Here is a 22,675-nt window from a genome sequence, read left to right on the forward strand (position 1 = left end):
GCCCGTGAGAGTGGAAAGAGGGCAGGAGAGATGGAAGCACTTCAGAGCCTTACGATCCGCATACCAGTCCTTCTAGGGCAGTGGTCTGGAACTGACTGGGGTGGGGGTGGGACTATAGTCCCTCTGAGATATACTCTAAGCCCCGCCCCCAGTGCACATTTGCATGGATACAACACACGCTTCACACAATCTGAGGGAGACCACGGTGCCCTTTCCAACCCACAGGTCCCCCAAGAACCTCTGTCCGTATGTCCCGCAGTTTCCAGTTTTCCTGGAAACGGAGGCAAACCTTAAGAATGCATCTTAGTATCTAGCCAGAAACCATTAGATGGTTTGGTGCTGTGCTGGCCCCAGGACACCCCCAGGGTCCTCAGCCACCCCCACCTTGAATGACGCTGCTCCACCACCTGCAAACAACAGCGGACAGCTCTACAGGTCCATCTTTCACTCAGCAGTTTCCCTTCTCCTTTTTGGTCCTGCTTCAGAACTACATCATGGGTCTTTTCTGAAGACCCATACTCTTTTCAAATCACAAGAAATACCCCAAATTGGCTGAGGATACATAAAATTACTATCGTCACACATCGAGCCACACCTTCAAATTGGTACTACTTAGGTTGGCAAATGTGGGAAAACTTCCAAACGCTGCCTTACCACTCCACTCTTGGAAAGTTACCTGTAAGAACTAACCTAAGTTAGCAAAAGGCTGCATACTTGAAGATGCTCACTGCACACTGTTTAAAAACAGCTAAAACTCTGGGACGTTTTCCAAAAGGCAAGTTCCATGAACACCAGGGGTTACACACACATACACAGAGGCTCTCCTTGTCAAGTATTTACGAGGAAACTGGGTCAAAAAGTTAAATGGTTTCTTTGCTGCAGGAGTTTCAAGGGTTTTACTAGCTAAGAGGCATTCTGACCCTCCTAGAAGGCCACACGGCACGGACCCAGCGAAGCACACGCGGAGGGCTCTGCTGTGTCAACATGGACTGCTATGCTTTGACCCCACCGCCACCCCAAGGGGACACCCCATTTCTTGGCTCCCCTCCCTGGCACGATCCCTTACCTACAATCACTGCCTCCCACTTTCTCACTTCTCTCTCGCCGCAACGCTCTACTGGGACCACTCTTCTTAAGGGTACTGATGAGCTCCCGGCGCCACACCCAGTGGCGCCGCACTCCGGCCACACTGGCCTCCTTCCCCTGCTCCACGCACCTTGACCATTCCATTCCAGCCTTAGGACCTCCCCTCAGTCTGCAACACTCCACCTCCCCTTTAGCTCCCGTCAATCAGGCTTCAACTTAAGTGTCATCTGCAAGAGGCCGTCCCTGACCGCCCAAAGCAGCCGCACTGACCACCCTCATTTCCCTAATTAAATAGGGCATTCGCTGACCTTTTGCTTATTTACTGTTTGCTGGCTGTCTCCCCGGGACCAGTTCTATTTCAAATCTTCAAACACCAGAGTTACAGAAACCCTTCTGATTCAAGCTAGTCTGGGACAGATGTTGTCACCTCGGACTAAACGGCTGAGGGATCCCTCCTGGCGTGCCGGCAGCCCCTCAGCCCTTCCCCCTCCCTTCCAGGTTCGCGTGGGAGCCAACCCCACGAGGCAAGTGACGTGAGACCCTATGAACACAAAGTCAAGGCCTGCAGGGACGGGAAGAGTCATTCCGGCAAGTGGCTTGTAGGCTTCTTTTTGTTTATTTCCGTTGTGCAATTGAAAAAAAAAAAAGAACGATGGGCATCCTGGTGGCCAGAGTCCTCCTTGGTGCCCCTCCCCTTGACTTTCCCTGCTACAGACACACAGAGGAAGGTGGCTGTGTTGGTGTTTTCTTTTTTTAATGAAAACTAGATCGCTGCTTACAAAAACCTGCTGAGCCCTCGGCCCAGCCCCTTCACAGTTCCCGTGGCTCAGCCTCACCCCGACTCTGCCCCACGGCTGCTCCCAGCGGGCCCGGAGGCTGCACGGATGAGGGTGTCCATGCCACCGCGGCTCTCAGCCCGCCGCCCGGACCAGAGGGAAATGATGCGAATGTCCCGCCCCATACACCCCCCACCCCCCAGTAGTCTCTTTTCCCCTGTCCCCACCCCCCACCCCTAACGCTACCCCACTACTGAGATGAGGCCCAGCCCCTGTGAGGAGGGCCGGGGCCTACAGGCTGTAGAACTTGAGGCTCCTGTCCATGCCTGTTGAAGCAATGAACTTGGCGTGGTGCCCAAAGGCCACCCCCGTGGTCAGGCCGCTATGCTCTGTGGGGAGAGACAAGAGACAATGGTGAGGAGGCTTGTCTTCCTCGGGGTCTCAGCACTGACCCCTGATGATTCGTCCCAACCCATCCAGTCCTCCCCCGTCAGTGCTCCTCACCCTGCGGGCCTCTGCCCGTATCGACCTCCCCGTGGCCTGTCAACCCCCGAGGCCAGGGCTCGTCTGACGCGCACAGCACTGAGCTCCAGGGCCTCAGTCGGCGCTGGCCCACGGCAGGCGCGCAGGCTTCGTGGCTGGGCTGAGTGGAACGCCAGTCTCCCCCACCTGAGCTTTTGGAGCAGCTACAACTCGGCTCTGCTCGGCTCGATTCAAGTCCGAGAACTGACTGGGAGCTAGGCTGGTTGGTATGTATTTAGTTCTGACTCCCTGTGTGTAACTGGAATATTCTATCAGCTGGTTCTAGCTCATGGGGTTAACTCCAGGAAACTTGGGCCCCTGGCGCAGGGCAGGGCTGGGGCAGGGGCAGAAGAGGCTCGGGCAGTTCATGGGCATCAGTGCAAATTCCTAGGATCACAGCGGCCCAGCAGCTCCCCACTACAAAGCCACCCTGTGCTTCCAGCCCTCCACTCCACCCAACCCTGCTGCAAACCGAAGCACCAGGGCCCAGTGAAGGTTAAAACTCGTGGGCCACACAGTCAGGCCTGGCCACCTCTGGGACACACACACCGAGGAGAATCTGGGGTGGGAGAAGGTGCTTGTGCCCTGCCCACAACCTGCTAATGAGGACAAGAACTTCATCAACAAAGACAACAGCAGCCGCCGTTCACCCAGCTCCTGAGGGTGCAAGAGGCACCCTGTCACCGTGCAGGCGCCTCCGCAGCACCAGCTGGCACAACCTGCAGTGTCAGAACGCCCACTGAAAGATGAAGAAACTGCAGCTCCAAAGGGCAAGTCACATACCCGAGGCCACACGACTATGAGGCTGCCAAGCCTGCTATCCACTGTCTCAGCATCTCACGCTCGTCTTCTCTAGTACTTAGCACCACACTTAAGTAATCACTGGTGAAGTCACTCTACATCTGCCTTCCCAAGCTGACCAGAAATTCCGTTAGTGCAACCCTGGGCCTGCCTTATTTATTGCTCTAATGCACCGTGGACTAAGACACAATATTGAATGATACAGTAGCACGTCCTTCCTATGTGCCAGACACTGTTCTAAACACATACATCTATGCGTACTGCTATTCTGTATTTATACGTTTATACATCACGTACATTTGTATTTTATACGTTTATATATTTATATAAACTCATCTAAACACATGTATGCATATATAAACTCAGCTAAACCTCACAACAACCCCACTGGGTGTGTACAGTCCTCCCCTGGTATCTGAGGGGTGCTGGTTCCAGGAACTCCTGCAGACACCAAAATCCACAGACGCTCACGCCCTTTATATAAAATGGCGTAGTATTTGCATATAACCTACACACATTCTCCTACATACTTTAAATCATCTCTAAATAATTTATAATTCCTAACACAACATAAATTCTATGTAAATAGCTGTAAATATAAGATAAATGTTATGTTAACAGTTGCCAGTGTGTGGCCAACTCGAGTTTTGCTCTATTTTCGACCCACAGTTGGCTGAATCTGTGAAGGATCAACTGTACTATTATCATTCTCCAGAGAGGTTAAGTAACTTACCCAATGTCACACAGATTCAAGTGGTAGAGCCGGCATTTAAAGCCAAGCAGTTTGACTCTTTGAGTTCATTGTCTTAGCCATTAAACTCTATTGCCTCAGATAGTGATTAAAAGCGGCCTTGGCAAATGCAAGCTTACCCCTAGAAATTCCTAACACAGTGAGATCTTCCCACTTTCCTCTGGGCCAGGGCACCCAGAGACCTCAGCATCCCAGGGCCAGCCTCTACCTGTAAAGTGAAGAATCTCCGTCCACTGTTTGCAGATGTAGATCTGGACATCCGTGCCCCCAAGGGCCAGGTAAGTTCCGCTCTGGTCAAAGATCAGTGACTTTACCTGCCAGAATCAGGAGAGAGGTCACATGAGAGCAGCAACTATGAGCAACTGGGGATAAACAGAGGCAGTTTAGAGTAATTCAGTGAATAACCAACAAATGAGGAGGAGAGGCGACCAAGAGAGCTGGGGGGAGGGAGGGGGCGCACCTCAAAGTTGTTATCCAGCTGCAACGTCTTAAAGTTCTTAAGTTTGCGCAGATCCCAGAGCTTGACAGAGGAGTCATCAGCCGCCGTAGCCAGGTAGTAGCCGTTCTCGGAGAAGGCGATGCTGGTGATGGGGCCCGAGTGGCCAGGGAAGTTGGCCACGTTGGTGCGCTCCTACAGTTGGGGGGCAGGGAGTACAATGTCACCCACTGGTCAGGGGGAGAAAATGGAGCTCATCAAAGTCCTACTTCTGAGATGTCCTCTTCCATCCTTCAGGGAGGACAACCAGCAGGAATAGCAGGGGTGGTGCCCAGCCTGGGGCCCCCAGACCACACCTACTGTCACACTCTCACACACACACACACACACACACACACACACACACACACACACACACACACACACACACACACACACACACACACACACACACACACACACACACACACACACACACACACACACACACACACACACACACACACACACACACACACACACACACACACACACACACACACAGCCACTGTCCACTCTTGGGACACCCCTGGGGCCAGGTACCATAAACACTTCACCACACGGCACAGTTCCAAGAGCTCCAGCCCTGGGCCGCAGATGGAGGTCACCGCGTCCTACCTTCAAGTCCCAAATCTTGATCTGAGAGTCCATGGTTCCTGTCCCGAAAATGAGTCCGTCAGGGTGGAACTGCGCACAGGTGAGGGCTGCGGAGAGGGAGACAGCCGTGCGTCAGCGCCCCAGGGGAGACTAAGACTAAGTGCAGCCAAGGCAGGCTCCTCGCTCTTCCCACTGCTCACCGGGCTGGCGCCACGCCTGGCTCTCAGCAGGTACTGGTGGTTAAGTGTGTTTTTAGAACAAATGAGCAAATGACTAAATAAGACATTAAAATACACAAAACACAGCAAATGAAGAGCCCAGCGCTTCTGAGGCAACTTACAGCAGCCAGAGGTTTCATCGGTCACCTTGGTGAGCACACGTCCTGTCTGGATGTCAGAGAAGGCCCAGTACTGAAAACACAGAGACAACGGAGCCAGTAAGACAGTGGGTCCCCAGGTTCTGGTGGCCCCTCAGGAAGGCAAAGACTCTAGGCCGGCAGACCCTGGCAAGGCCAGCCCCTCTTGGTAGAGGGAACATTCTCCTTGGGGTTCTGCGGAACCGGCTGTGGTTTGGTAAGATGTTTCCTCCTCCCAGGATATAGGAGTTTGGGGACCAGGAGCCTCTTTGGGGCCCTGGCTGGGACCACACCTGGTCATCAGAGGAGCTCAGGAGATAGTCACCAGTGGCGTGGAGGCTGAGGCCTGTCACAGCACTCTCATGGGCCCGAACAACCTGTACACAAGAGGCGTTCGGAACAGACCAAATCCTGATAGTGGCATCTGGCGAGGCGGAAAACACCAGCTCCTAAAAGGAACGCAAGGAGACAGATGATCACAGACAGAGAAGAGATGGACCACAACCATCTTACAAAAGAGGGCTCAGGGGCTTCCCTGGTGGCGCAGTGGTTGAGAGTCTGCCTGCCGATGCAGGGCACGCGGGTTCGTGCCCCAGTCCGGGAGGATCCCACATGCCACGGAGCAGCTGGGCCCGTGAGCCATGGGCGCTGAGCCTGTGCTCCGCAACGGGAGAGGCCACGACAGTGAGAGGCCCGTGAAGAGGGCTGGGGACAGCCACAGCCCTGCCCTGCCTGGAACCACCCATCCGCCCCTACGATGCCTAAGAGGACCCCAGGGTAAATGCTATTAGAATGGGAAATTAAGCAGCCTTTGGCCAACGGCGGGAGGCCCCGCCATCTAGTGGTAAAAAGGATAACTGCACCAGAGGGAAATTTCCCACAACTCTTTTCCAGGACCAGAGAGAAATGTGGCTTAGTGCAATTGAGAAACTGAATTTTAAATTTCAGTTTACTTAAATAGTCTGGGGTGGCACAGGTCTGAACAGTACCAGGCCCGGAAGGGGCTGCAAGGGCAGGTTCCAGTGCATCCCACACTTAAGGATTCCGGGGGCAAGTTAGTTCCCAGAAAAACTTACGTGGTGTCACCAACCAATTATTTTGGTTAGTTAGGACGTTAAAAACTATAAGGTAAAACCAACTACCATCTTCCATCAATGCACTTGCATGAGAGAAATAACATTAACTCACAGTAAGCAGGAAAACAGTGCTTCAATTGGAACATATCTAGTTTAATGAGAAGTTCACCATGTTATTTTTCTCTTTCTAATTTCCTTAAAGGTACAGAGAAAAGACTCTGGGAAGAGCTGATCCATCCAGCCACTTGTTCTACAGTCCCAAACTCTCCTAGACGTAAAAACTCAAATCCCATGTCATTAATCTGGTCAAACGAGCTGCTTACCCTCTAAAGCAGCAGCTCTCCGTCTGTTTTAACCCACACCCCTTGCAGCGGTTAACGTCGCGTTTCCACCCTCAGCCTGGAGGACCGCAGGAAGACAGACCCCTCTGTCCTCCTCAGATACACGAGGCAAGATCCTGCTGAGCTTTATTTCCTACAGTCTGTGTTATAAACACTGTAGGGTTTTTTCCCTTTTCTAACATAAAACATTTCAATGAATACGCTTTTCAAACTACACAATTCCTTTCTCCCCCCCGGTTTGAAGGCCACACTTCAGGAGCTCTGACACAGAGCAGAGGGCAACCCCACGACCCCAAGCCCAGCCCCTAACTGCCTGAGCTGGAGAGTCGGCACTCCTTCTCAGGCCCATGTCACTTCACCAAGGAGGCAACGGGGTGGGGGTCTGGTCCTGGGCCCCTAAACCACTGAAACAGGGCTCAGGAATGAGGGCTGAGGGTGCTAGGAGAGCCCTTACCTGGGAAGGGTGAAAGACCACGCTGGTGACTTTCTTGGTATGGCCTTTGAGAGTGGCCAGGATTTGCTCAGAACTCTTGTCGAAGACGACGACATTTTTATCTGCCCCACCTGAAGAGGACCAAAATGAGATCCAAAAATGCGTCAGGCCCACCCAAGTCCCTCTGCTGAAGAAGGTACTTTTGTCCCCAGGCCCGCTCTCACCAGTGAGGATCTTGTTGGTGTCGGAGGGGCAGAGGTCCAGGGCAAGGATCCCGGGAATGCTAGCACTGTGCAACCCCTGTGCAGAGAGAGCCACATCAAACCCAGTCACGGCCGAATCAAGGCAGGCCACAAAGCCGCCCAACTGCCCCGGCCCCGGCCCCCGGGAACATAAGTGACTCCTGTTCCTCATCCACTGCACTTGGACTTCTGCCTGGATGCAGTCAGTCCCTCATTGGCTATTGGGAAAGCCAGAGCTGGGCAGGAAGAGAAGCCTGACAACTCAGCAGCCAAGACTAGAAACGGGGCAGGGCCAGAGGCCACGCTGACCTGCCCCACCCCAGAAACAGCCTGGGAGAGCCGTGTCTCCAAGTCTGCAGGACTCCGCCACTCACCACGTGGGATGCCACCTGCCGGTATTTGCTGAGCTCTTCCGGCTTCACCAGCTCCTCAGGCACAGTCTTCCCTCTCTGAGAGAAAGAAAAAGCCCCCCAAGAAAAGAGGGAGTGAGTGCAGGACTCGGCCATCCCCCCTCCTCCTAAGGGGCCAGCCACGTCCTCCAGGCCAGCTCCCGCCCCTGACCCTGGGAGGACTCACCTTCTTCCGCTCTGTGGTTAGCACAGTGGCCTTGTCTTGAAGCTGGGGAAGAGAGAGGGGAATAGGCTCAACGTGAGACAAATTATTTTGCCAGGAAAACAACACGGCGAATGCTGTCACATCTACGCTTTCACGAGCATCGCCAGGAACTCATCACCTGCCGAGCTCTGTACTAAAGGCTTCTGCGCACGATCTCTGTTTACTTTCATTCCAACCTTATGAAGTGGGTGCTGATGACCCTATTTCACAGAGTAGGAAACTGAGCCTCAGAGAAGTGAAGTCACTTGCCCAAGGCCAGAGGCAATAAATGGCACGGTTCCCAGACCACGCCTGCACCACTAAGATGAGAGCTGAGATGCATGTTGACAACCTGAACGGCTTGGAAAAGACACACACTATCAACTCGTACTAAGGAGGATCCCCTGAGTATAACAGAGCACTGGACTTGGACTCAGGGGCCAGCTCTGCCTCTTGTGAGCTGTGCCTTTGAATCTGAACCTCACATTCTTTACAGATTCTTCATTTGTAAAATGAAAATGATCACTCCTGTTCTGTCTCCCTCAAAAAAAAAAAAAGAAAACGTGTAACAAAATGTTTTAGTCTGCAAAGAACCGTAATGAGAGCAACAAACGGTACTTAAGAGTAATAAAAATCTGTAAAATTCCCACAAGTCTATAAAGCAGGTACCATTACCCTCACTTCAGAAGGCAAATTAGACACAGGACTGGTTAAGTCAGCCCAAGGTCATAAAGCTTATAACTGGTGATATCAAAACACAAAGCCAGGCAGCCTGGTCGGAGTCTGTGCTCTGTGCCACTCGACTTCATCTCCAAATGGATGGGATTTTTATTCGTATTGGACTCCAGGCAGATAGTGAAAAGGGAGGACCCATCAGCCTTCCCACCAAGTGAGAGCACGACATACCTTCTGAATAATCTCGGGAGTCATTCCCACCAGCTCGCCCAAATCCATCGGCTCGCCTGCACCCTGAAGAGCAGAAAGGTGAAGGTGAGAGGAGCACAGAAATGCCAGAGAGCCTTGCAGAGGAGGGCTGTGTGAGCCACCGTGCGCGCGTGCGCATACACACACACATACACACGTGTGCGCGGGCTGCTGGCGAGGCTGGGGGGACACTCACCACAACACTAGGCTGGGAGCTCGGCACAGCCTGGGGCACGATGAGCCCAGCCTGCGGTTTCAGGGTAGCCAGAGCTGGGAGAGAAGACAATGTCAGAAACAGGCTATTATAAAACAGGCCCAGCCCAGAGTGGGGCATGGCAGGCGAGAGGCTCTACCTTCTCGGGCAGCAGTGACTTCCTTGGTGAGACGGGCGATGACACGGCAGGCGGCATCGTGCTGGTACAGAGCGTGGGACAGCTCTTGGCGGGTGGTCTGCAGCTGCTGGCGCAGGGTGAAGCTGTGGAGCATGACTGCGTCCTGGGAGAGGGAGATGCCACTGAGGGGGTGGGGGAGGCACGAGGAGCACCCAGCAGAAGAGTCAGCCCTTGATAAGAAGACTAGACCAGTACCGGTGACCCGAGCAAGATCTGAGTAACTCTGAACGCTTTGGGAGATGCCCCCGAGCTCCTACGCACGCCAAACCCTGGGCACACAGACAGGAGTGGGAGCCAATTCTTTCCCATTCCCATCTTCTCTAATTTACCGGCACATCTCAGATGTCGTGCCGTCACCTTGTCAAAGGGAATAAAAATGCTACAGCTGCTATTTATTGATTGCCCTCACTGCGTCAGGCACTACGTCAGACAATCCTCAAGATGTAGTCGTTCATTCACACTTTAGAGCACCTACTATGTACCTGGCGCTGCTCTCAGTGCTGGGGCTCTATTGATGAGTAAAATAAGCCCCTGACATCATGAAGTTTATACTCTAATCTTATTCTAATTCTCCCCAAACCCTGAGAGAGAGGCACTAATCCATGTCATACGGTCAGGAAAAGCAGGACCTGGATACGAGCAACTTGCCCAGGGACAAGGCAAGTGGGCAAGGAACAAAGCGTGGAGCCCAGATCTGTGTGAGGTCAAGAAGCAGGCTCCTCTTCTGCTCTCACCCTCCCCTCAAAAGAGAAAGTAATGCTCCATCCCTCCCACCCCCACGTCCTAATCCAGTGATCCCTTCTTTTTTTTTTTTTTTTTGTGGTACGCAGGCCTCTCACTGTTGTGGCCTCTCTCGTTGCGGAGCACAGGCTCCGGATGCGCAGGGTCAGCGGTCATGGCTCACGGGCCCAGCCGCTCCGCACCACGTGGGATCTTCCCGGACCGGGGCACGAACCCGTGTCGCCTGCATTGGCAGGCGGCCTCTCGAGCACTGCGCCACCAGGGAAGCCCCAGTGATCCCTTCTTTTCAAGTGGGTAAGATACCAGTTCTCTTCCAGGGCCTTACCCATTCGTCCTGCAAGGCTTTCAGAATGGCTGGGATGCTGGTGGCTGAGGGAGGCTTGGGCCGGATTGGGTGAGCAACTGCCAAGAGAGGGAAGGTGGATGTGAAAACCCACAGCCCAGGGCACTCTGCCCCTCCCCCGCTCTTCCCCTTCAGCCTGCACTAACCGACCACCGTCCCCTCCCTGAGTGCGTGGGCACCCCCTCCCACCCTCCCAGGCCCTGGGCTAGGACGGCCCTGGACTGAGGCGGCCAGCAGGCACCTTTGATATCGATGAGCTGCTCCTCGGACAGAGGCTGGTTGTTGATGGGATCCGTGCCATTCTCTGCAATATACTTCTCAATGAGCCGCCGCTCGTAGACGTGATTAGAGACAGGGGACACACACGGGTGCTCTGGTACTTCATTGGAGACTGCGGAGAAAAGGCAGGCAGTGAGCCTGGGGTGGTGAAAGGGCCACAGGGATGCTCCACCTACTACTGGCCGCCACAAGACCACACGTCCCTACACTCAGCTAACAGCAATTGAGACGTGACACCGAGCCAGTTTCGGACGGTACCCAGAACATCTTCCAGCCACCTAACTAGCTTCTCCATCAGTCTCCTGACAGGCAGATAGTCAATAAATAATTATTACAGGACTACTAAAGCCAGGCACCTAGAGAGCAGTCAGTAGTCCCCACCCATCTCATTTTTGAACAAAGATGCTTAGGCACCCATTATACCGCAGGACAGAGAGATACACACAAAGCCATTCAAGTCTCAAACTAGAGCCTAGATGGATTCTCAAACAGAGAAATTACAAAGCGAGGTACCAAGTGCTATGATAACGAAAAGCATTTACACGGTGTTTACTAGGTGCCAAGGGCGACTGTAAACATTCTCCACTGCTTAACTCATCCTCACAACAACCCCCGACAGAGCTATCATTTACACCCCTCGAGGACAGGGATTATAGCTGGTCTCTGCCTTCCAGAACAATGCAGATGCCCAGCGGGCACTCAGTAAACATCTAACGATGAGCAAATGACAGGAAGGACGGAGCTGGGAAAAACAGAAAAGAGCTTTCTCAAGGTTCAAACAATGAATGTGAAAATACTTTGCACACCGTCATTTCTTTAAGGCGTAAGGTTCCTTTTTCTAGTCACATTTCCTTTCGCTCCGTCTTCCCTTTGTATTGGATTTACGGAGAGGTTCTGAGAAGAGTAAAGGGCTTGAGAGTTAGGAAGCCAAGAGAGAGAAAAATGAGAATCTAATACCCGGATGAACAATGAGAATGCAAAACCTCTGCACGCCTCAATAAAACACCTAAAGGAAAGACAGGACAAGGTATGTGAAAAGAGCATGGATTCAGGGTCAGAGAACCTGGCTCCATCATGCAGCTCTGCCACTTCCTAGCTGTACTGTTTTACAAAAGCCACACTCTCCTTGAGCCTTACATCCTTATCTGTAAAACCAGATGTTTATTTCTGCTCTGGAGAATTCTTATGAGGATATAACGAGATCACAGTCTTGCAAGCGCGCTGTAAACCAACAGAGACCTGGCTTCCAGCCCTGTCACTGCCTCTAACCTACTGTGCGACTTCTGCAAATTGCAGAAGTTCTGCCTACCCAAGCGAGGCGCCTCAGACAACATCCAGTGCCAAGGCCTTCATTTTGCAGATGGGGAAACTGAGGCCCGCATCCCTGCGCCAGCGGAGGCGGATCCTGCACAAGCCCTAGGGTTTCCTGTTTCCCCTGCACCTGCTCCCCTCTATCCAGGCCTCAGTTCCACTGCGCAAACGAGATGGGTGGCCTCAGTGCTGCCTGCGACAATACGCTTGAGGCGTTATGTAAACTGTGAAGCGCAGCGCAAATGCACCTCCCACTTAAGGAGGACCCCCGGGCTGACAGGCCGCCGCCCTGCCTCCCGGGAGCCCTATTTTCACCTCCGCCCCAACCCCGGCGTCGCAGCGGCCCGCATATCCTCCCGCTCGGCTCTCCGGCCTCCTGCGACCCGAGATCGGCCGCAGCCAATACTCACTAGAGCAGATCAGGGACATGGCGCCGTCGCTGCGTTCCGAGGCTCCTCACACCGGGCTCCGGGATCAGCTTCCGAGCCTCCGCGGGCCACTTCCGGTTCCCCGCTGCTTCCGGCACGCTCCGCTAAGAGCGGGGAGCAGCCCCGCCGAGCGACGCTCGCTTAGGGCTTCACGTGGGACCGCGACCGGTCGCGCGCCTCAGCCTCGGGCACTTAACGGAAGCTGCCCTTTCCCAGAATGCAATCGGGCAGGAAAGGGCGCGCCAGGAACTACTCGGCTATTTCCGGGCCCTCTCGGCTCGTTCCGTAAAGCGCTCCCAGGGGCTAGGAAAGGAGACCGAAACTACATTTCCCATGACGCAGTGGGACTTTAAAGCCAATCAATTCAGCGACACCCTTTTGAGACCGGAGCTGGCGGGGACCGTGAGACCGTAGTCTTGCAAAATTTGGTGTATGCGAGAATTTCTTAACGAACTTCTTAAAATGTATCTTCCTGGGGTCTACTTTAGAGAGTATGCGTTGTCAGTGCGTGCCCCACGTGATTCTCGGGCAAGTGTTTCTCGGAATACGCTTTGAAAGACCCAGTGAAGTAGGCGCAGGTGCAGATGGGTAGAGAAACTAACACTGGCCAAGAAACTGTTCTGGTCTTGCCTCTACTACCAATTTGCTGTGTGATTTTGGGCAAGTCCTCACCTTCTGCTCATCCACACTGGCCTTTTAAGTCCTCAAACTTACCCACTCTGGCTGGTTCCAGTTATGTTTGCCCAGAACACTTTCCTCAACTCCCTCTCTTCTTTCCCTCCCCTCCCATCCGCTCCAAAGTAAACTCAAATCACACCTTAAATGGTACTTCCTCTGGAGCGTCTTTCTTGACCCCTGACTGAATTTTAGTCACGGTGCCCTGTCATTCTCCCCTGAGCCACTCTGGATAACTATACTCATTTAATTATTTAATTATGTACAAGTATCTGTTTGCTGTCTGGGTTCTCCGCTAGGCCATAAAGTCCGTGATGGCAGAAACCATGATTGTTCCGGTCGCTGTTGTTTCTCAGAGTCTAACACGGTGCCCAACACAGAGCAGGAACGTCATAACTATTGTTGGTTGAATAACAGGCTGCGTGACAGGCCAGGCATCGTAAGTACTTGGATGTGGTAGGAAATAAAATGGATCCGTTTAGAGGGGACCTTGAACCTGAGGTGGTTAGACTTGATTGGGTTCACAGCCGGACAGCAGATCAGCTATGGAGTGATAACCACATTTCCAGAAGATTCCTCTGGAAGACATTAACTGGATGGGTTGGAGGGGGAGAGAGAAAGACTCAATAATTCATTTGTTGGACAAATCTATTGAGTATCCACTATGTGCTAGTCAGGCTCTGTACTTGATACTGGGGATAGCACTCTGAGCAAAACCAGAGGTGTCCCTGTGCTGGGGAGCTTATGGCTGTGACAGAAGATGGAGGAAATGGGGAGTCATTTCAAGGCTTCTGAGTTTCAAAACAAGCCCCTCAGGGAATAGAAAGGATTCGGGGCAATTGATTTTGGAGTAACTATTACAGGTGAGAACATGATCTCAGGTTCCTCCCCACTGCCCCCAGTCTCAATCTCCCCACAAAGGAGATAAAGATTACCTAAGGCTGGGAAGGAAAGAGGTGGGGGAATGGGCTGTATGCATAGCTGTCAGTGGGTTCTTGAGACTGGAACTCTATGCCCTGCTCCCCCAGGCCAAGGCTGCTGCTCCTTGGGAAGCAAAGGTACACATTGGTCAATAACTCAGAAGCTCCATTTCCCAGGAAGATTTAGTTGCAACCTGTGTGGACAACTGACAGAGGATTAACCAGGACAATGCAGCTCAAACAACTAAGAGGATTAGGTGAATTCTTCCCCTCCACGCTTTGGCCCTATGTTAATTTTCCAAAAGGTGTGTACAACCTGTAAAACAAGGGTGGGAAGAACCCTGAACTAAGAGTGTTCCTACCACTCAGATGGAAAAGAGAGTTGAAAAGAAATTAACTTGTCATAAGAAAAAAAAAAAGTTATATTTCCTGCACAGGAAAATCCAAGTGACATGAGATTGGTAGTCCTACAAATCAAAAACGATCTCACAAGCAAATGTGAAGTTGCAACTGTGAGAAAGGCTGGAAGGTGTTGCCCAGGATGCTACCAGAGCCTGTTCTGGAAGAAAGAGACCCTTAGCCAAGGCAGGAAGTGATGAAGGTCCAGAGGAAGATGGATGTGTCTGAGAAACATCTGAAGGAAAGAAACAATCTGACATGGGGACAGACTGATTGCTACTCATGTGTAGTCTGTGTGCAACAAAGAATGTCACTTATCATCCAGTCCTATAAGGATTAAATCATTAGCCACTATAATCGCAGCCCTACAGTTCACCCTGAAAAGAATTCAGGACAAAGAACAGGATGAGGCACGCTGTGCTTTGGAAAAATGCACAAAACAGGCCCTTAGATGTAACAGGAGAATTTTTATGACCCCAATTCTTGCATCTTCCTATACTTTAGAAAAGCACTAAAATCATGAAGTGAAACGGACATCCCTGGTGGTCCAGTGGTTAAGACTCCACGCTCCCAATGCAGGGGGCCTGGGTTCAATCCCTGGTCGGGGAACTAGATCCCGCATGCCGCAACTAAAGATCCCGCATGCCACAACAAAGATCCTGCACACGGCATCCCCTGTGCTGCAACTAAGACCCAGTGCAGCCTAATTAATTAATTAATTAATTAAAATGAAATCCCAAACATTAAAAAAAAAAATCATGAACAGAGATACCTGTTCCTCGTGACTAGCAGTAACCTTCTACTGAGATGTTGGATTGTACATACTCCTTGGCCAAAATCACACATATACTGGCCTCTCTTCCTACCCCTCTGGAGCAGTTCCTCAGAGCTATTGGAGAGGCTGTCTCCCGGGCTCTAGTCCTCAGTAAGACAATGCATAAAACTCAACTCACAGCTCGTATGTTGTGCACTTTTTTGTCAGTTGAGTTTTGGTGGCCATGAGGGGAGAAACCCAGAGCAGACTTCTCTCCTTTGTGTAAACTCTAGGATCCAGACCCTTGGTACCAGCAAGGGCCCCTTGCGCTCATCCGCCTCCTTGGTGTGTCCAGATGAATTTATCTGAGTCTCTCCTAAGCTCAGATCTCTCGTCTTGGTTGACAATCCTGAGTTTAATTCAGAGGTTGTTAAACCCCTTGGTATGAGGAGCGGGTTATCCTTCAACTTAGGTTCAAGAAGAGGTGCCTTATTCCCCAGTTGAGAGACACTGGGAAGATTTTGCTCAGTTGCTGAAAGACACTGACTGAGGAGTCTTTCAGTGCGATCGGACTGGGTGATTGGGTGGGAGGCTGACCTGATGTCTTTCCTCAAATCAGCTTCATAAACTTTAACAGGGTTTGTCAGAATAAAAGTGAAGATAGCATATGAGAGCTTTCAGCTCCAAAGATAAGAGACATAGCTCTTCCCAGCTGGTTTCAGCTTTCTCAGGCAACTGAGAAATTTATGGGAGAGGGGGAGGTGAGTCCTCATACTGTACCACAACCCCATAGGGAAACCCACTCATTGATTTATGTTATTTTTTTTCCTATAGGTTTTTGGGGTCTTTTTTGTTCTTTGTTGTTCTTGTTGTTTTTATTTTTTTAAATTTTGGCCACACTTTCTAGCATGCGGGATCTTGGTTCCTTGACCAGGGATCGAACCCGTGGCTCCTTCAGTGGAAGCACGGAGTCTTAACCACTGGACCGCCAGGGAAGTCTCCCACTCATTAATTTAAAAAGTCACTTATCCAGGGATGCACACATAAGGATTGGCCGTCCGGTGCTCCGAGCACCTGCGGGGGTTTTAGATTGCTAGAAGGAGAAACCGAGACAGGTAAAAGAGCTGAAATGACCCTAAGGTGACACCTTAGAGGAATTAAGCTTACAAACAGCACCTGGGCCACCATACAGTTTTCAGTAGTAATTTTATCCTGACAAACCAACTTTAAAATGTGGGATAGGGTTTCCCAAAAGAAGAAAAGAGGAGCATCAAACAGCCAACCTCCAACTAACACCCCAGTCAGGTTCATGTATTCACAGAACTTACACTTTTGCAAGTACTTACTTAACTGGGACCTAAAGGAAATCCCACCCTGAAATGGCCAAGATGGGGCTCTTTTAACATTCCAAAACTGGTTTTTGCATTGTTAGAGAAATCGGTTTGATAAAACATCTTTTCAAAATTCTGAACCTAACGGAACAAAAGTCCTTCTAGGAGGAGCTTGCATTTCTCTCCCTGTGCCTTTGAGATGTAAATGTTCTACCAGGGCTCTCAGGAACTCTCACCTATCTAGACCATCTCCAATTCCTGACACTGGAGACGAAAAAATGGAAAAGAGGCCTTTTTAAACTCAAGCAAGTAAACAACTTATTCTGTTATATAAACAAATGAGTTTTATATTGTAATATCCAATTCATGACTAAATTTTAAGTGAAGCTTTGAGATCTCTGGTTGTGTTGTCTACATGTTTGTGTGTATGTTATAGATATGATATGTTTCTACCTGCAGGTGATATTGCCAACATTAATTTGTAAATGAGTTCTATTCAGTTGGTTTAAGTGAAATTAAGCACTTATATAAATTCTCAGAAATATAAATAAACTAACCCAAATGGATTTCAGGTTCATATGATCTGGGAAATATTCAGTATTAAATTAATATTTGGTATTAAGTTAGTTTAAGTTTGTTGGTTTAATTAATACTGGTGACTTGAGATGTCTTTAAAGTAATCAGCAGTAAGTGTAATATTTTTATTGTAGGTAGGTTTACTAAAAGTCAAATAAGATCTTATTATCTCTATTACAAAATTTGTCAGCAAGAAAAATAACTTGCCGTAGTAAGATTTTTACAAGTCAATTAAATGTAAATGAGATAAGAGTTTTTAGATGAACTCTTTAGGAAAAATTACGTTTTATTGTATGTCTTCTTAAAAATAGTTTCTCCAGGTTTTTGGTAACTTGAAACTTTAGAGTTTTGCTAAGTTAAAGTTTATTGAATATCTAGAAGTTTATTGACTATCTAGATCCTTTACAAATAAAATAAGATACTGAAACAGTAACATAGGCTTCCCTCTACAGAGAAACTAATAATATTTAGAACTATTAATTGAGACTTTTTTTAATAAGAAAGCACATGTTTTTAGAAATTATAGAGTTAATAAGTTTGCCATTCTACAGAATGCTAATTAAGAGACAGTTCATAATTGCTTACCTCTTAGCTTTTACTAGAAATTAAGGTTTTTAAAGGTTAAAGAACGTAATTAAAATATATAATTAAAACTTCCAAAAATTAATAAGGAAAATATATTTGTGTGCAAAGGAAAAAGAAGGTTTAGGGAATGGAAATGAATTTTGTTAAGGGAAAAGGAAGTAATTTTGTCCTAAAAAGAAGTTAGAGAGAGAGAGAGAGAAAGAGAGAGAGAGAGAGAAAGGGAAAGCATAGGACAAAATCTGAAGGTATAAAAGAAAGTTATGGAAGGTTATCTAGGAAAAGAGTTTTGTATGTGATAAGGACTGGTGAAGACTGGAATGAATTTAGTTGGTTGAATGAGTTTTAGTATTAAAAATAAGCTGGTACAAAATTAGAATTTGGTTTTCTCTCTCTGTTAAGAGGGGCAAAGTTTTCTTGGAATATTGATCTGCTTTCGATAGCAGAATGTAAAGTTTCTCTACCTTTTAAACAATCTGTTGCAACTTTTTGTATTTGCCTTTGAAATCTTCTATTGTCACTTGATTAAGTGAATAAATATTGTTTCACAGTGACCGATGATCCTATTTGACCAAGTGTTTTGAAATCTTTTGATATCTTTGACAAACTTCCGTGCGTGCATCATGAGGGATACCAGGGAACTCCCAAAGTTCTTTTGACTTCTAGCTAACTTTGGGATACTTCAGAGAATACTAAAACATCTCAAAGAAAGATATTAAACTAATATCTAACATCCTATTTCGTATGCTTTGTTTTTTTTAATTTAATTTTATTTTTATACAGCAGGTTCTTATTAGTTATCTATTTTATACATATTAGTGTATATATGTCAATCCCAACTACTTGGTATGTTAAATTACAGGGGAAGCATTGTCAACCTTCTTAGCTTATAGTTTATGGGTAATTGTTATTAACATAAATGTTCTAGAAATTATATAAAATTTCTAAAATTTGAATGTAGATATAATGTTACATTATAACATTAATAATTTTATCAGTCATAATATGTTATCAGTCATAATTCTAGTTATTATTTCAATATTCTATGTCACAAAAATAACTAAATTTCTCTGACAATTGCATCGTAATCAGGTCTTTAACTATGCCTTTTAAAGTCTCTTGTCATTTATAGATAATTACTGTTTTGCTCTGATGCTTTTGCAAAAATGCTTCATTTTCAAGAAGATTCATAGAAAGGACTTTCTGATAAGTACAGGGTTCTGATAACTTTCAGATTATACTGCTGAATTGGGTAAGAAAGTAAAGAATTCGAATGGAAAACCTCATGGCTTCATAAAACTATGAAGTATCAAGATCAACAAGTGTGACTTTTTGTCTGAAATATTATTGACTTTTAATCTTTGTTTTTCAGATATATGCAAACCTTTCCCCTTAAGCTGTGACTTACAGCAATTTGGTAAATTATACCTTTGTAAGCAGAACTGAAACATTTATCTTTTCTCTCTACCTGATCCCTCCAGAATTTGGAAACTCTTAGTATTCTTATTTTCATGGCAATATGGTTATTTGCATAAGTTCAATAAGAATCTACTCTCCTTATAACAGCACACAATTGGAAACATTCATTATACTATCAAGGTTTTGATTGGAATGTCATAATAGAGAGAGATGTGCATAGGCTCAGATATGACCAGACAGTTTTAAGGAACTAAGATTGACTTTATGGGGCCATAAATCCATTGAAAAAACAGTCTGGTATCTTGTATACAGGGTCCCCAACAGCCTTATCAGGTGAATAAAGAAAGCCACTTCCTGGCAGATGCAAGGACCTCAAGATATTTTGTACCTCAAGAAGAAAGAGATTCACCCAAATTTATAGGTATTCCAAACAGAATCTGACGGCAAGTCCTTGGCATGTCTTTCCTGGCCTTGAGAGGACTTTTAAAGTTCAAATCTGAGATTCCTTATGAAAAGTTCCAACAAAGCCAATTTAAAAGAGCATATATGATCAATTATACCTATGTAAATAATCAGGCCAAGTTTATTGAAACCACACTCATTTTGCAAGCAAATTAGTCTTAATTTGGCTATATTTGGTAGAGATGAAGGTGGTTTTGGAGATAAGAATTATGTTTCAGTAATACCTTTGTGGATATTAAGTTCTAGTGCTGTTAGCAGTCTTTGAGTTTCGGTATTTACTGCCGAAGACTCACCTCCTAGATGGCTCCTTTCTACTAAGTTGCATTATTGTAAGGTTTAATTGAACTTTTAAAAGGACATTCTAATCTTGTTTCTGAAGCTTACCCTAGTTATGTTTGGATGAAGATCAGATGCCCCATGACCTGCAACCAGGAGATTGTGCATACTGGAAAAGACATCATTTAAAGAATTCTCTCCAACCTAGATGAAAGGATCCTTATCAGGTACCCTTAACTAGCTCATGTGCAGTGAAACTGAAGGGAATTGACTCTTGGATTCATCTCCCACTTTAAAAAGGGCCTCTGGGGGCTTCCCTGGTGGCGCAGTGGTTGAGAGTCCGCCTGCCGATGCAGGGGACACGGGTTCGTGCCCCGGTCCGGGAAGATCCCACATGCCGCGGAGCGGCTGGGCCCGTGAGCCATGGCCGCTGAGCCTGTGCGTCCGGAGCCTGTGCTCCGCAATGGGAGAGGCCACAACGGTGAGAAGCCCGCGTACCAGAAAAAAAAAAACAAAAAAACAAAAGGGCCTCTGTACCAGACTGGTCTATAGAGAGGACTGCTGACCTCAACATCAACTTAAAACGACACTCAGAGGAGAAACTACACCCGCACCAGGAAAAAAAGACAACACCAGAAGTAGACAGCTATTCCAAGATGCTGGGCCTGATCAATTACAGTGTTTTCTTGGTTTCTACAACCGGTACATAACTCCTATGCAGAGTTTAAAAATCAATCCAATTGTTGGGTTTATGGTCAATTACCTGTGTCCAGTACTTCTGGTTTACCTTGGTGGATTTCTCCACTCCAAGGCTCTGATTGAATGGCCCTTAGAAATTTTTTTCTAGAAGAAAGAAGTTATAGTTCCGTTCAGGCCACTATTGATATTACTAGATGAGACCCCCTCACTTGGCCAATCAATCATACCTGCTCTGACCCTGGCCATAAAATACAAATTTTTTTTAAAGGTTACTCACTCAAGCTCAATTGGAATAATGAGCTACATTTCAGTCAAAAACCATAACCTCCTGCTTATTGGGAGAGACTGTCCCTCAATTATGGGATGGATTTTTATGGTTAACACCAGGCTACAGTCGTTTAAATTTAAAAGCCCCCTTATGTTGGGAACAATTAAATTATACTAAGGATAATAAGATTAATAACATTGGGAAATTGGGCTGAGTACCTTATGAACAATGCCAATTTATCATTACCCTTAAATATAGTGACTGGTATGACCAGGGGCTGCACCTAATGAAAGTTCTTAGTTTAAATTCCTCCTTCAGACTTCATTAATGCTGCTAGCTATACTACTGGTACTCTGCTTATTCTACAAGATTGTTATTTCTTGTATTACCCAATGTGTAATTGAGCCTCCAACAAGAATAATGATGACTAAGCAACTTGAAACAGTTGACCAAATATACAGTTGTATAAAAAATTAAAATGATGGTAACAGTGTAACTCTAGATATGGGAAGAAGCAACAAGAGAGAATCATTTCCTGAACCATGACAGACTAGTAATACAGGTGGTTCAGATACTTCTATGGCTACAATTAACAGGGTCTAGTCCAGTAATTTCACATTAGGCGGCATAGCCACGAAATCCTCGCCTGACCTAGAAATAAGCCTTACTGGCCTCATGGGACAAATTGGTTATGAAATGCCTGCCAAACCTTGGTTAAATTTATGACCACAGGGGGGCACTGTAAAACAAGGAATGCCACTCACCATCCAGTTCCACAAGGCTACTAGGGACTAGTCTACTAGTCCTTAGCTGCTGTACTTGCTGACCTACAGTACACCCTGAAAGGAATTCAGGGTGAAGGACAGGATGATCCACTCTGTGCTTTGAGAAAACAGGCCCTTAGATAGTTAAATATGACAGGAAGATTTTTTATGAACCCAAACTCTTGCATCTTCCCATACTTAGAAAAGCCCTAAAATCATGAACTGAGATACCTGTTCCTCATGGCTAGCAGCAACCTTCTGCTGAGACATATGCTGGATCGCACATACCATTTAGCCAAAGTCACAGATATACTGGCCTCTCCCACTACCTCTTGGGGTCAGTTCCTCAGAGCTATCGAAGGCTGAATTAGACAGCTGGTTCAGGGAGGGAGGGAAAAAAAAGCTCTATTTTAGAGTGTTGAGTTTCAGGAACTGTTTTAACATCAAAGGGGAGCCTGCCTATGGCAACCAATGTGATAGAAGCATTTGGACAGCTACTTGGATGTTTTTAAAAACATGTTCACCCCCCTTACTTCATTGAATCGCCACACCTACTTGCATTGAAGAGGTATTTTTAGGACCTTCTAGTACTTTATACAGTTAAAAAACAAAATTCAACCCAGTAAATTTCAAAGATCTAATTAGCTATAAAAGATTCATGAATCAGGCAGCATGCCATCTCTCCAAAGGGCTACAGTAAGGGAAGGGTTTTTAAAGGCAGGACATGGAAGTCATAAACAGAAAAAAGGAGATTATTTTAGGCATAGGTAACCTATCCATGGGGAATGAAAGGCGTCTATATAGCAGATTATCTCATCTTCCTTTGGGGGCAAGAGAGAGCCCATGTGACAGATTGCCTCATTGGTGCTGACCAAAAAATTCCTGACCGACTAGTTAAGACTACATTTCTGGGGGAGGTTGAAAGTTCAGCTAGGTCAGGTATTAATCCCCGGTTTGGGGGCTTGTCCTAGCAATGTGACTCCATTTCGAGCCTATAGTTTTCTTTCTAACAATAGCAAAGTTGAAACAAGGAGATCCAGAGAGATGAAGCGACCTGCTAGAATCACAAAGCAGACCAAAGAT

General features: G+C 47.6%; 1 protein-coding gene across 1 annotated transcript; it reads right to left on the reverse strand.

Annotated features, from left to right (window-relative positions):
* Positions 1-2,098: 2,098 nt before the first annotated feature.
* Positions 2,099-12,667, reverse strand: PRPF19 (pre-mRNA processing factor 19). The gene is made up of 16 exons (XM_060018975.1): positions 12,450-12,667; positions 10,691-10,840; positions 10,432-10,508; positions 9,327-9,468; positions 9,170-9,243; positions 8,956-9,018; positions 8,032-8,073; positions 7,830-7,904; positions 7,438-7,513; positions 7,235-7,344; positions 5,657-5,812; positions 5,349-5,418; positions 5,030-5,115; positions 4,397-4,567; positions 4,145-4,250; positions 2,099-2,251 (listed from the first exon to the last, which is right to left on the reverse strand). Exons 1-16 carry the CDS (start codon positions 12,466-12,468, stop codon positions 2,154-2,156), a joined length of 1,515 nt encoding a protein of 504 aa, XP_059874958.1. The 5' UTR covers positions 12,469-12,667; the 3' UTR covers positions 2,099-2,153.
* Positions 12,668-22,675: the final 10,008 nt, after the last annotated feature.

The sequence above is a fragment of the Delphinus delphis genome, chromosome 8, assembly GCF_949987515.2.
Source record: "Delphinus delphis chromosome 8, mDelDel1.2, whole genome shotgun sequence".
Taxonomy (NCBI): Eukaryota; Metazoa; Chordata; class Mammalia; order Artiodactyla; family Delphinidae; genus Delphinus; species Delphinus delphis.

What these genes read in the sequence shown, in the direction of transcription:
- PRPF19 (XM_060018975.1), bottom strand. An exon ending in GCAGCTCATCGATATCAAAG is followed by an intron (nt 10,509 to 10,690) that starts GTGCCTGCTGGC and finishes CTCTCTTGGCAG; the next exon opens with TTGCTCACCCAATCCGGCCC. An exon ending in TCAAGATTTGGGACTTGAAG is followed by an intron (nt 4,568 to 5,029) that starts GTAGGACGCGGT and finishes CCCCAACTGTAG; the next exon opens with GAGCGCACCAACGTGGCCAA.